Genomic DNA, 15319 nt, shown 5'->3' with positions numbered 1-15319 from the left:
AAGCCTCTGGAAAAACACAGAGTGGTCGCTACAAATCACCTAAATTTGGGGACGAAAAGCCATTGGAGAAACACTTTTGGCTACTCCAGAAAACCCCTTTGGAGCCCTAAAAAGCTGATGAATACAAAGTGATGAGTCACTACAAAACACTCACAAAATGTAACATGTTTGTTCTTTACAGAAACATAAAACGCCAACTTTATCTTCTGGCCACTGAGCTAAATCTAGACCATTTAGCATTTCTGTGGTCTATAAACTCTGCCCTCCTTACATCCCAGTACCTCTCACAGGTGTGAATGATGTTGGTCTACATGTGCTCAACCCACTTTCTGACCTGTTTACACAACGAAAGATTGATGTCTGTCACAGGTTAATCTCTAACAACAGAGGAATTACATTTAAAAACTGTTGTCTAACGGATAATCCACATACTCCACAGCTCTGATTGGGAGCAATTTTTGCCTGTTTACAGTGAAGTCTGTGGATTATCCAGAGTAACCAGGACACTCTTTTTTATAAATAAATGTTGCTGCAAACATAATATGGTACTCTAAGATCTGAAAATGCCCTGCAATAAGTGTTATTTCTTGTTTTTTTTCCTAAATATACTTCGTTGAAATATTTTAGTGTTGTGGTTCTAGGAATAAGAGCTCAATCTTTGGCTCCTCCCAAACTCTCCAGATGTGCACAGCTGGCCTGTTTTATTCAAGACAATCACAGAAAATAGTCCCTATATAAAGATTAATATTGTTTCATAATGAGAAGACCTAGATTACTTTCTTGCTCCACTTTCTGCTGTGGTTTTTAAAATACACAACACGCATGCCGCTTATTTTATTATGACACCAAATGAATTTCAAAGCACCTTTTATACCCTGCTGAAAAAAACAGATTGATCATTTTAAGATGGTTTAACTGGTTGACCAACTTGTTTGACCGGCTTGTGATGGTCACTGTAGCTGGTTTATCCACTGTACTGAATGATCAAGTAGTATTAAAGCACGGGAAGCAAAGGGCATGAATCAGTTAAGTTATTGGATATGTTTTTCTTTTTATAATGTATGATAAATACTGAATGAACCGGCACAACCAGACATGTTCTACTAGGAATATAATTAGAAATCAGGAACTTAATGACATCCACTACCAACATCTTTCCCTAATGTTAGCATGTAGCTACATGTAGCAGTGTGCTTGCAGCCAGGAAATGATTGCGTAAGAGCCCTTTCTTAAGTGAAAAATCACTAACAAAAGCTTCTTCACATGACTGGACATGCTCCAACAGGAATATCAACTCAAAATCGTTGAGAATTGTAAAACATTGGCAACCAAGGTCACATTTCCAGCACGTTAGCATGTAGCAATGTGCTTGGCGCCGAAGAATGACTGTCTATGCCGGCACTTTCACTTGTTAAAAATCACCAATAAAAGCTAAATGGACATGAGGAATCTGATCTAAAATTTGAAGATAATCAGCAACATGTTCCCCTGATGTCTGTGTGTAGCATCATGTAGCAGTATAAGCTATGTAATGTAAATATTTGAGATAGCGTGCATGAAGCAGATGACCATAGAAATCTGTCGCAAGCTGATATCAGTTTGTCGAAAAAGTAGCAAAAATTGTTCAAAACATAATATTCAAAACTATCTGAAGCCTTAGGTTTTTACCAACGGGGATTGCTTTTACATCCGTTTAGTCAAAAGTCAAAGTCAACTTTACTTTAACGTCATTATTTGAAACATTTAATATGAACATTGGACAATGTAGAATTAGCCTATATATAGACAATAAAGAAAAGCATAATAAGTCCCATTTCAAGGATACAAATACATATTTCTTGATTTGCTTTGAGCAAATAGATCCTCCAACCACTTAAATGTATAACTTAAAATTATACAAATTAGATAACGCTTATTTTTCTTGCACATGGAGCCTGCAACATCTTCAGAATTTTGTAAAATAAAGTGAGGGAATAGATGTGTTATTTGCAAATTCAAACACAGTTATAGATGCACACTACATAAATAAATGAAACCCCTTCTTGTTCCATGGGTTGTGTTGTTTGTACTAAATAAACTCAGTGATGAGTATTGTGAGAAGCTCATCTTACATAAACTGTTGTATAATTCACACTTAATTTACATGTTTAATTACTTTCAACACACTGCTCAGTGACCTGACGCACCAGTTTATCTCTGACTCACTGCCTTCATTATGTCAATCTCTCTCTCTCTCAGTCTTATTCCCCTGACTGGGGAGATTATTGACATAATCTTCTGTCCAGCATTTGAAAGCATCTGTCTTAATGTCCAAACCTCTCTGTTGCTGTAATCTTTTATTCTCGCTTTTCTTCTTTAAACATCAGGAAACATAAAAAACACAGGTCCTATGCAAACCAGGTATTTAGGATTCAGATTAAACAAATCATGTTTGATTTTTTTGTATTGATCATCATAAAGAGTCTTAAAATGGTTAGGAACAGATATTTAACCCTTTAACACTGGAATCGATATCAGTTGCCTTGTTGTGCATTTAGACGCCATTAATGAGCATTTAAGCCTCTGAAACTTGATTTCTTTCAAAAACATTGGAAAAAATAACGACATAATAAGCAACCTGGCAAGAAATGTCCCGTAAATTAGTTAATGTGGGTTGTTTTTATTGCTCATCTTTTAGTGGAAGGGATTTTCAGCCATTCGTGCAGACATAAATTATGACAAACAAACAACAACAAAATATAAATAACATCAGTCTCACATCCTCTCACACGTCTCATGAAATGCAATCCCTGAAGAAATCACTGTAAGGCTGCATTTACACGAGCAAAGAAGACTGAGGTTTGTCTTTCTGTTTTGGGTAATACTGATTGGTGTGTAGCAAAAACTGATATTGTACAACAACCCTGGAGGCTAATTGTTGGTGCATGTGCGGTCACAAGACCGAATTCGGTTCTATTTTTTTGATGTTCTTTGCAAATTTCTTACGAAACATAGAATAGCCAGTCAAAGACGCAAAAAAATATATACCTCAAAATGTACAAGTATTCAGAGGATTTCAACAGAATATGAAATTATAGCAGACACTTATAGCCCTCTATTTGCATGGCCACACATTACTGCTTTATTGCCATCTGGTCTAATATATTTGAATATAGTTTACAATGTACTGTTTTTAAAAATGGGAATAATAATTTTAACATTTTATATACTTTTTGGACACTTTATAATCCCAGCACGTCTTGGTAAAAAAAATACAAAAAAAAAACCCAACTGCGTTTTGTAGAAAGTAAAACAAAACAGCAATGTGTCACTACAAAACACTTCTGTTTACTGCCGAAACAGTTGCTAAAGAAATTGCCAAGACTCACTAAATCCCAACCAGTTTTATTATTTGTTGGTCTCTAACAGTGGTCTGCAGTTTGGCAGGCGTCTTGCCGAGCTGACTGCAGTGGGATGGTAATGTTGCTCTGTCTTGTGGATGTGCATGTTGGCGATTTTCTGCTTCCTCATTAGCTGTAACAACATGATAAACCAACACTGGAGCTGTGCGTTTGTTTTGAAGTCTTTTTGCCCCATTGTGATCCAGAAATCAAAAGACACAGCTTGAAATGATCTTTGTGTAAGTTCAGAAAAGTGTAGAAGTTCTACAAGTATCATTTGAAACTGCATATATACAAAAAAAAACAGCGAGTTCAAGTGTACATGATGTTTGTAAAAATACTCCGTCCCCCAAAAAAAGTCTCAGCAGAGTGAGTCCTCTCTGTCGTCCTGCAGAGCGTAATCTATCTCATCCATCTCCCGCTCACAGTCTTCACATCCTTCAGCACCACAGCCCTCCACCACCACCATACCATGAGGGTCCACCCCACATCCTCCCACTCCGCCCAGCGCTCCCATTGTTCCCAAACCCATTCCCCCAACTCCTGCTGCGGCTCCCATTCCAACCCCATTCCCTCCAACCATGCCCATTCCCCCAACTCCTCCCACTGCTCCCATTCCCATCCCTCCAACTCCGATTCCTCCTCCACCAACAAGCAGCGCTCCCCCGGCGCCACACGCCAGAGGACCCACAGCTGGTCCCACTCCTCTGGGCCACAGAGGGTCCATGAGCGCCCCCTGCTGGCCGATCTGAATCAGCTGACTGACGGAGTAAACCCCTCCGCCGCCGGATCGAACGACCTCCTCATAGGAGGGGGCGCGGGCGGCAGCGCGAGCCTCCTCCAGCCTCACCCGGGCGCGGTGCTTCATCTCGATGATGGTCTTGGTGTAGGAGTTGAGCGTGGCTACGGCGGCCGCCATGCAGCAGCTGAACGACAGCCACGCCATGCTGGTGAGAGAGAGAGGACAGAGTTTGGACACATATATTGAGCTCTTTCGTCAGACCAAAGGGTGATGCACTTTCTGTTTGAAGACACGTCACACCACGAGCGGCACAGCAAATTTCATCCACGTTTCACTGCAAAACTTTTGGTGCAAGAAGTTTGGTCACTACTCTGAGGGCTGGTGGCTGTATCATCCAGTGTGCCAGCACATTTTAATTGACAACATTTTAAAACTTTCATATTACTTTTCAAGGAATCATGATTATGTTTTTGGTTTTTTTCCCACTTTCAAACACATCAGATTCAAACCCTGTTCAAACATAACTTCTGCTAGCAGAGAAAATCATGTAAATGTCCTGATGAACAAAACAATGGCGCTCATGAAAGAAACAATACACAAACAAATTTTCTTTTATTTTTGTACATATCCACAATTTCTTCTCAGTTTGTTAATACCCACTGATTTTTGGGATTCACCAATGTTTTTTTAAAAAATGATTATTATTTTTACGAGTGGTCAAGAACACTCTTACCAAGATAAGTGAAAAACAGATTTTCACAGGCAACAAATTGTAGCACAGCACAAAAATGAATGAATAAAATGAATATCATTTAATTTCGATGATGTTTTAGAGTATATTATAATGACTAGATCGGTGCACAGATCCCAGTTACTGTAACTCCAGTTACTGTGTGTCTCTCTGCTGACCAGAGCTGGAATGTAACTAAGTACTTTTACTCAAGCACTATACTTAAGTACATATCTGTGGTAACTTTTGCATTACTATTGTTTTTAATCTTGTCACTTTATACTTCTATTCCACTATACTTCAGAGGTAAATACTATACTTTTTACTTCACTACTTTTATTAGTTAATGACAAATTAAGATTTTTGTGCACAAACCAAAAATATGAAAATAAACAAGAAGCTGAAACAATTAGTCAGTAGACGGCCCGTAAATCCACTACTTGCAGCTAAAGCTTTAAAATAAGTCGCTCTTACTATGAAATCTTCTAAACGTTGGTTGTCAAAAGTGTTACTTACGCAAAAGACCACCCGTAGTCCCAGGTCTGTGGCCGCCAGTCTTTGGGCCCGATGCTCACGGTCATCTGAAACACTGTGGTGTACATCATGTGTGCCACCATCCCCATCATACCTGCAGGGGACGGAGAGACAGATACAGAGTTAAAAAGAGAAAATGACACAGGTACACTCTAAGAAATAAAGGTGCTAACTGGAACCATGTAGGATTCTTAGACTTGTCCTAATAGGACAAGCATGTCCAAACACTGTAAACGGCCCACAGTTTGTCTTTAAAAATATACTCCATGTGACCTACCGCACAATATTGGTTAATTAAGCAAGACTTTGTATTTGCTGTGTTTTTTTTCTGCTCGTGGCAGGACTATCATACAGTTCGCAGACATACATTAAGCAGGAACTATACAGGCGATAAGATGATGAGGAGAAAATAAACAAGCAAAGAAACGAGAAAAGAAGCATCTAAAGCGAGTGCCACGGCTTTCAGGAGCAGTGGAAAGAATATATTTTTGTCTTTTTGTGTAAAAATGAGGACTGTGCTGTGTCATCCCACCATGTGCATTTGTTGGCATCACGGTAACGGTGTCCCGTAGTGAAAACAGCTGACGCAGAAGCATACCTAAAACGTCATAAGCAGACGCAGAAGGTCACTGATGGAGCGACACCATGTGACGAGTTGGGATGAGAATGTGATGCGTTGTCTAATCTGTCCCCAATTCAAAAAAGTTTGGACTCCTCTGTGACAGAAAAACCCTGTTTGTTTCCTGGTAGAAACTTTTATAAAGGTTCCCACTGGAACCCTTTCAAAGAGTCCTACCTACAGAAAAGAACATTAAGGAAACATAAAGGGTTATATTTAGAACCATCTGTGACAGCAGGGTTCCTGCAGCTGAAAGGTCCTGACGCGCCAAGCCGACGGATGGACGTTAGTCAGTGTCAGGCCGTGGAGAACGTCTGCCCTAGTCGCTGTGATTTTTCCCGCATCATTGGCTCTCGTCTGCGCTAGGTGATTTGAATCACTGATTGGCATTTCAGCTCAGCGTGCAAGAAGAAAAACATAAGTGAGGAAAGTAAACAACTAAAGTCAAGAGGGAGTGAGATTGAAACAAACCTGTTAAGTAAAATGAGATTTTTTTTCTTTATCTATTGAGTTCTTTAGCAGAAACGTTTCCTGATAGTTTATGTTGTCTGGCGCACGGTAGATATGTTCTTTCAACATTTCAATTTGTTATTTATGTGCTAACTGGTTAACTAATATTAAGACAGTCTTCCAGTTTGTTTTGAATGACGATTACAGACGGCTGCCGTCTGCTGGTACAGAGACTTAATTCCTCTCATGCAGGTGCAGAACATACGTGTTGGTTGGCTGTCGGTTTAGTTTGTTTATATGCACCTTTTTGGCCGAGACACAATGACGTACGGCGACACAGCAGGTGGCTCTAGTCGCTGCCTTTTCTCTTAACACCTTCACAGAGAGTGCCCTCCCCCTCTTCCCATTCACCTGAGAGGACAGTGCACATAGCGGCGAAGGCGTTGATTTTGAGGGCGTTCATCTCCCTCTTGGCACAGAGGCAAATCACTTCAACACACATCAGCAGGAAACCCATGGCCAGGAGGCCGATGTACGTGAACTCACTGATGACCGACAGCCAGAGGACGCCTGGAGGCAAACACGAGGAGAAGAACAGAGTTTGTGTGACAAACCAACAAGAGCGAGGATTTACCGCTCAGTAATTTAATCACATAATAAATATGTGTTGTTGATCAGATGTCAGTGGTGAAGATGGAAATTTTAAATGTATTACAGGTTATATTTTCTGTGTTTTTTGTGTCCGACCTTGCGTCTCTCCTGGCGTCAGCTCAATGAAGCTGCGGCACTTTTCCTCCTGATCATCACCTGAAAGAGCAAACACAACAGAGCTCATATGTCAACATCATGAGATGTGATCAGGCCATTAACCCTTTGAAACCTGGGCAGCTGTTTTGACTTCTTTCAAAAACACGGGGAAAAGGCGATAAGCAACATAACAAGATATGGTCAAAAATTTGTAATTGGTAAAAAAGTTACAAGAAAATTTTTGAAAATAAGCAAAAAAGAAAAGTAAACAGAACCCCCCCCCACCCCAAATGACCTAAAAAAGGGCTAAAATTTATTTTAAAAAACTGGCTTTTTCTTGTTAAATTTTTGATTAAATTTTAATATTTTATTAATTTTTTGAATAATTTCTTTTGTAGCTGCTATCGCAAGCTGCTGCTTTTGTAGCTGCTGTAGCTGCTAACAAGTTTTATTCCTCTAATCCCATAACTTTTATTGCTAAAAACCTCAAAATGAATAAAAATACATCAAGTACCGAACTGGACTGGTACCATGCAGGTGCTTCCAACAGTGAACATTTGTTGTTTGACCCTGCTGGGCTCCTTTTTAACTGTTTTCTGCTCCCGTCACTGACCTTCATTGTGCTTCTCACAGGAGAGCCAGAAGCCGGTGTGGAAGTAACGCAGCATGTACTTGTCCTCGCCCGTCTCCCAGATGTAGTGGACGGCGTTGGCCAGCTGCTTCCTCTTGATCCTGGCCAGCTCCTCCCTCTGCAGCGGTGAGAGCGTCACATTGGAGGGCGGGTTCCTCGGGTCCGGGGTTGGGGCCTCTGGATGGAGAAAAGAAATGGGGGTCAAATGTATCCAGACGTGCACGAGGTGGAAACATCAAAGATCCAAGAAACTGTGACATAAATCCTACAAAGGGTCACAGCGTGTAACTCAATCCAGCCCTGAAACACTGTTCTTTAGGTAATCTGTCATTTTCTGTGACAGTGAAAATTGAATTCTACATGGAAACAAATAGGCTTAGAGGCGGGAGAGGACAGAGGGTCAGCGAATCCAGATAACATGCAGTTGCAGATACAAAGTTCTGAGATTAGCAACAAAGCCGGGATTATGTGAATCTCTGACGCTAAAGTCAAGTGTAAAATACTTGATTATGAGGTGCAAGGAAAATATTTCCATAAAATCCCACTGTAGATTAGTGTTTACTATTTCTGGAAACATCGATAGTTACATTGTAAACATGCTGATGCGCTTAGGAGTGGAATCTCAACACTTTTGATGTGCATGTGACAGAAAAGTGTCACATACTGGGAGGAGATGAGGACATATGCAATGCACATGCAACACAGGTGGTATCATTTGAAAATGTGGCTGGACCGAACCACCCAAAAAAAGCTTGACCACCTTAAGATGGTTAAGCTGGTTCAGCAGATTGTTTGAGGTGTGTTTTTGCATAATTTTTAAAAGTACCATACCAGTTTGTGATGGCTGGAGTTATCCATTATTACCCATTAAAGTTTCTGTAAAACTGAAACCTAAATAATGTCCTTGAGTGTGGACAGGCGACAGTGTCATGAGAAAGCAAAGGGCATAAATCAGTTATTTCTTCTGTCCTGGGATATGCATAAAGATAAAAGTGCGCAGCTTGAAAGGCTGGTCAAACCAGCATGTCTGGCTACTGGCCCACCCAGCTAAACCATCAAAGACCAGTTAGAACTGTGGTGCCCAGCAGCTCACCTGGTAGAGCGGGCGCCCCATGTACAAAGACTGGGCCAAAGCCCCCCCCCTCCCCACCCAGATATCTTTGGAAACAAAAAAAAATTGCAAGACCTGGGTCAGGACCATGTAAGACCATCTTCAACCAGCTGAAACCAACCAAAACCAGCTACCGACGTAAGCAATTTTTTTCTGGAGGGAGTTCAGATGCATATGAAACACTTAAGGAGAGCGTCAGGTAATAATGCTGCTGCTAACAACCTAAAATAAGAAACGGGAGGACAGGTGAGCGGGCGAGTTTGGACAAGTCCCACAAACAACTTACTATCATGTGGGGGTGCAGAGTTCGCTTCCTGCATGTGTGTGTTTTTTTTTCTACACCTTATAATGTGTCTCTTTTGCCTAAATCTAACCATCTGTGACTTTTTGCCCGATCATAACCATTGTGACGGTCGTGCTGGTTGCCATGTGCTGCTGTGCAAACATAATGACATCCTGTGTCATCCCACCATGTGCATTTGTTGACATCACGGTAACGTCATCCCGGAGCATAAACAGCTGACGCAGTAGGATACCTAAAACTTCATACGTAGATGCAGAAGGTCACCAGGCGGGCTTTCATTAACCCTCAAAATGCACAAATTGAAATTGCAAATACAAAATACACCTCACGGAAACACCTCAGTTTTTTTCGTCAACTCGTGTTTATCGTAACAAAGTTTTTACGCTTGCATGAGGTGGTATTTCAGGCGATACGAAAGTGCCATATTTGCAATGGAAACACTTTTTTTGCTTTTATAACTCATACGACGTGTAACACCGAGTGGCGGTAATGCGACTTTTTGGATGCCAATCGCGACTAAACCCAAAGAAGAAGAAAAAGTAAAACAAAGTCACATGACATTCTACAACACATGACTCTGTATGTGTGGACGGAGGAAGAGACCGAGATCTTCTCAACTCTTATACGAGAAAAATAAATTCTGCTGGTATTCAATTGACTTTATTGAGTGGCATCCATTGCTATGGTTATTGGAATAGGAAAGTCGTGTAAGATCACTCAGTCAAAACACAGTCATCTCGCAATGTTTTATCGAAATTTCAAAAATATCGCTTAAGTTTTGCACAAATCTGTATGGACGTCCAGCTGCTGACAGAGCAGCACCAGTGTGTCGACCCTGTGTACAACTATAAATCAGCCTTAACCTAAACCGCATACACTGACAACACCCATTCAATCAAATGATAAAATTCAGGGGCCAAATCAACAAATAAATGGTTGTGTTTTCTCAATTTCTGGTTCATTATTTCATGTGTTTGGACAAAGAGACACTGACATCATAATGTGCGTTTTTTCCCAGCCTCACCTGTGGTGTACGGCTGGCTGTTGTTCTGGCCGCAGTTTTTCAGCTTGACCGGTGAGAGGCAGAGCGGCTTCACCACCTTGTGCGTCCCCTCGCACCAATAGGAGGTGCAGAAAGCCGAGACGGACAGGGTGAGGGCCAGCGAGGTGAGGGAGAGTGACAGCAGGGAGCGGTTGCGCCTGGACATGTTCTCCAACATCGTTGCTTCTCGGTTTGAGGAAACTCAGAGAGAAATGACCAAAGAGTGTCGTTCGGCTTCACTGTGAGGGTCGATCCTGGTTCAAACGTGGCTGCGGCAGCATGACGGGCTCTGACGACCAATCAGGATGAGAGGAGCAAGGGTGTTTCCGTGACAAGATGAGGCGTTGTAGATTCATGGAGGATGGTAGAAAGAGAGAGAAAGTTGAGAGAGGGGATTAGGGATGTTTGAGAAGCAGGACAAAGGTCAGAGGTCAGGTGGAGGGAGGGTGGGTGCTTGAGGAAGGAGGACAGTCGATTAGCGGAGGTCAGAGGACAGTGGAGTGGACGAAGATGAGGATTTAATCACCCCCAGAGAGTGAGAAAGAGAAAGAGACAGATGTGTGGGCCAGAGGTTGCAGGAGGAACTCCAGCTTCTCGTCCTCAGAAAAGAAGTTTAAATCTCTCCGTTTTTTCTGTCACGGCACGAGCCAGGCGACACGTTTGACTCCGCACATTCTCTGTCACCGAGCCGCCGCTCTGCCTCCTGTTTCCTCTGCCATCACGTCTCAGACCCTTTTCTCTTTTTATGACTTCTCGGATGAAGATAAATCTTATCCTGCGGATTTTGCGACTAATCAGCGGCGCTCTCAGGGCACATCCTGTTCTTCAACCTGTTCCTCCACCTCTGCAGAAGGGATTGAGCTCGCGAAGGAGCGATTAGTCCGGTATCTCAGGCCTACCTCTGGGCCTGGTAATCTGTGTTAATCTGGCAGGGTTAGGTGGATGAGATTAATGCCGACCGACTCTCGTCATCTGTCTTTGTCTGGACCACCTAAGAGCAAAGGAGGGAGACAGAGGCAAACATCTGGATTACGAGATGTGAGAGTAGAGTAGTCAGTTTTTGTGTGTTGTTATTCAAAAAAAACATGGCTGGAGGTAAATAAAACTTGAATCTAAAGAGTCTTCCTGTTTGTTTTTTAGGTTTGAGACACAGAATATTGGAAGAAGTTCTTTGCTAATTTCATTTATTGTTTCATATTGTGAGTTTATCTTTGAACTGAGAATGGCATCTAAGCTTAAGTGTGAATTGGTTAATGCATAGGGCGTATTTTAGCACATGTAAGTACTTACTAGATTACTAGATCCAGTAATTTAACACTAAGCCTCAGCGTTATCTCATCTATGTGCTTTTTCTGTCCTTTATCCTGCACATGTGCAAACAGCTTGTTAAATACTGATGCTTTTTAACGCCCCTCACAAGTGATAGACACCAAAAGCAGCCTTTAGCATCTTAATGCTGTTCGGTGCATTTTATGTTCTTTTCATTCTTCATTTTTTGACAGTTTTTACTGTGTTCATGTATATGGCAAACATTTTGCCAAATTGTGTATTTTTGTTTAATTTCCAGCTCAGCTCCTACAATAAGTCTAAAACACCTTGTGTTAACAAAATTTTTACAAAGAAATGTGCAAAGAAATGCACCATTGAAACCTGCTGCATTCAGACGCCAGAAATGTCCCAACAATTCCAAGAAATTTAATCGAAAGATCTGTTTTAAAAAAGAGGGGAGGGTTATTTAAAAAATAATCCCAACAAAATAGGGAAAAATGTCAATTTTTTTTTACGAACTTTATATTCAAGATGATGTTACAGAAAACTAAAATAAAATATATAATTTAATTAAATCCATAAATATTTTTTATTTTTTTAAAGTCCTTTTCTGGTAATTTACTTGTAACTTTTTTTTTTTTTTTTACTATTTTTTTTACTAGTTTTTGGGTCATATTTTGTTAACTAGCTTGTTGCCTTGCCTCGATGTTTTTCGAAAGAAATAAAAAAAAATTGCTCAGGTTTCAAAGAGTTAAACTATAATCCATACAGTACTCTGTACATGCATAGACATGATGTCTCCACACACCTGTTTATGTTATCAATAGCTGATAGTTTAACCGATGCAGGCAAAAAGCTTCCAGACATGAACTCAAACTACTGTCCCACAGAGACAGAGCATTCATTTTTAGAGATTTTAGGAGGAAATACTGTTCTGACAGGTATAAACATCACTGCACAAACATGAAAATGATGAAAATATCTGCAAAAGAACTGTAGATTCACAGTTAATAAGAGCGTTTTTTATTGCTTTCTGAGTCTGTATCATATATCAATAGAATAAGTGTCATTCTATTTGTATGGTCGGCATCATCTCATCGAGATAAACTGAAATATTCCCCTCATGTGAACGGAAAAATCCAGCTGCTGTTCATGCTCAACTTTTGATCAGCTTACTATCTTGCGACAAAATAAAATAATAATTTAAAAAAATCTCGGCTCACCTCGTCTGAGAGACTCTTCGTGTTTCCTCTTTGTGGATTCTGTTTCCTCCACCTTTTCCTCTGCGCTCCCTCGTCACTCCCTCCTCCGTCTTGGGTGAGTTTCCATCAGAAACCCACCCAGATTTCTCTAATCCTCACAAGTCCATCTGTTACTTTCCCTCCCCTTTCGCTCCCTATAGTGTCTCTCTTCATCCACAGCTCTTCCTCCCTCTCTTATCTTCTTCATCACTCCTCCTCTCTCGCTCCTAACCCTCCTGACCTCGGCTCCTATAGTGATTAATCTGCCAGTATGGTATGGAACAGCTTGGACTGGGATAAGAGTGTCAGTATTGTGGTTTGTTTGAACTCCAGCCTTCTTAACACAAACCAGTAAAGCTCAACAGTGAATACAGCTGCTGGCTTTAAGGCAATCATCCCGTGACGAGCAAATCGTTGGTTTGATTCTCTGATTGGAAATCAAATGAGGCGTGAGAACAGCGTGTTTGGAACAGTTTGTTCAAACTCTGCAGGTTTTCTTGCGTCTGCGGAAGTTGTTTTCGGCTCTGTGACAACGACAATGGGTATATATAACCATTATTAGGTACAAAAGTGCCGAAAACTGCAGTTCCTCTAATGGCCACTTGAGGCTGGCTCCAAAAGTGAGTCAATCCCCAACGATCTTCAAAAAATGCCCAATTTTATAGCAGAAATAAGCTTATTTCCCTGTTCATGACAACTGTACAGGAGGATATTATTAATTTCAGATCTTGTTTGAAACAAAACAGAACACAACAAACAAACAACAAAACAAAAAAGAAAGCATTGATTAGTGTTATTATAGCCTGAAGGAAATCAAAAATGCAGAGAGAAACTGTTTGCATTGCTTTTTGTCTAAGTGGGAACATTAAAGGGCTAATATTATTTTTTTTTTCTTAAAAAGCTAAATAACTTGTTAAATAACAACAACAACAACAACAACAATAATAATAATAAAAGCATATTTCCTCCTTCTCCTTCCTTAATAATACTGAATCTATTATGCAAGTATTTTTATAGTTTCAAAAGATGTTTCATACTTCAGTTTAAAATCTCTTTAAAAACTAAAAAGCAAAATTTATTTGCCTTCCACTATATACTTTATAATTGTGGCCTTATTTTTTTTATGTTAACTAATAAATTAGTAAAATTACAGTGGCAGAAACTTGCAGTATAGTATTTCATACAGGGTAATATGTCTAAATATTTGTGCATTCATGGCCCTCTTGTGGTGACAGTAAGCAAGTTTTTATGGTTTGTAAGACAAAACTGAGCTCCACCAAATTTTAAGAGATTTCTGAATTATTTTTTTTTTTATCTGCAACAAAAATTGAAAAAGTGGGAACAAAGAGCGGCTAACTTATTGTATCATTTTATTTCTCAAATGTACTGTATACTGTCACAGTTTACAACACAGCTTTAAATTTAAATACACCGCAAAATAAATTCATTTCATACAAAATTAAATTTGAGAAATAATAACGATACAGTGTCATGGACTAGTTTCTCATCCTCATTTCTCTAGAACAGCTCCTCTAATCTCTCTCAGTCAGGTCTTTTACCAAAGTTCACATTTAAAGAAGTCATAAACACACAAAACACAAAGAACGCAAACGATTCAAAAGTCATTGGTCCTGTCTGCTCTCAGGGGCTTTGATTTACTGGACTGTCATGTTTTTAATGAGATGCAGCTGTGTGTTAAATATTTCCTTAACCACTCACACACCAAAAAGACGAGGGGCAGATACACACACGCTTACAGAGGAGGATCCGCTCAGACCGCATGCACATTAAAGACGTTGATATGTTCATGATTCGGTTTTTATTCAGCCGACGCTGCGGCTAAACGTCGCACAACAACACATTTCTGTTTCTTCTTTAATGCCGGGAGACGCGTTCGATTACACAATGAATCCAGAACGACAACAAACAGAGAAGAGAAAGCCACCATTGGTTACTGAGTCGATTGATACTGCAGCGTTCGAACAGCCGATTCAGACCGAAGCCGATCAACCCGTCTGATAATGAGGCCGAGATACTCAACTTGCTTTGCCTGGAGGCCACTTTTGCAAAAAGACAGGAGGTCAGGGGCCAGTCACAGCAGCCCCATGCAATTTTCTAGGATTTAAGGAAATTTCTAGGATATGAAGACATTTCTCTGGTTTAAGGACTTTTCTCAGATTTTAGGACATTTCTAGGATTCTAGAACATTTCTTGAATTTAAGGGCATTTCTAGGATTGTAGGACATTGCTAAAATGTTATCATGTATCCAGGATTTTAAGATTCATCTATGATTTTAGGACATTTCTAGGATTTCATGTAATTTCTTGGATTTTAGTCCTTTCTAGGATTCCCTGACATTTCTCAGATTTAGGACATTACTAGAATTTTAGGACATTCCTAGTATTTAAAGACATTTCTAAACATTTAGCATGCATCGAGGATTTTAGGACATTTCCAGGACTAGGATGTTTATCTGTTTATCTCCATCTTTAAGGACGTTTCTATGATTTTAGGATAT

General features: G+C 40.2%; 1 protein-coding gene across 1 annotated transcript; it reads right to left on the bottom strand.

Annotated features, from left to right (window-relative positions):
* Positions 1-3741: 3741 nt before the first annotated feature.
* On the bottom strand, positions 3742-10468 carry si:ch211-232m10.6 (uncharacterized protein LOC572203 homolog). Its single transcript, XM_042507129.1, has 7 exons — positions 10273-10468; positions 7816-8010; positions 7203-7262; positions 6867-7025; positions 5369-5480; positions 4068-4327; positions 3742-3890 (listed from the first exon to the last, which is right to left on the bottom strand). Exons 1-7 carry the CDS (start codon positions 10466-10468, stop codon positions 3742-3744), a joined length of 1131 nt encoding a protein of 376 aa, XP_042363063.1.
* Between the last annotated feature and the right edge of the window lie 4851 nt (positions 10469-15319).

The sequence above is a fragment of the Plectropomus leopardus genome, chromosome 18 (genome assembly GCF_008729295.1).
Source record: "Plectropomus leopardus isolate mb chromosome 18, YSFRI_Pleo_2.0, whole genome shotgun sequence".
Taxonomy (NCBI): Eukaryota; Metazoa; Chordata; class Actinopteri; order Perciformes; family Serranidae; genus Plectropomus; species Plectropomus leopardus.
Note: the sequence above shows the minus strand (reverse complement) of the source record. Positions and strands in the feature narration are given on the sequence as shown.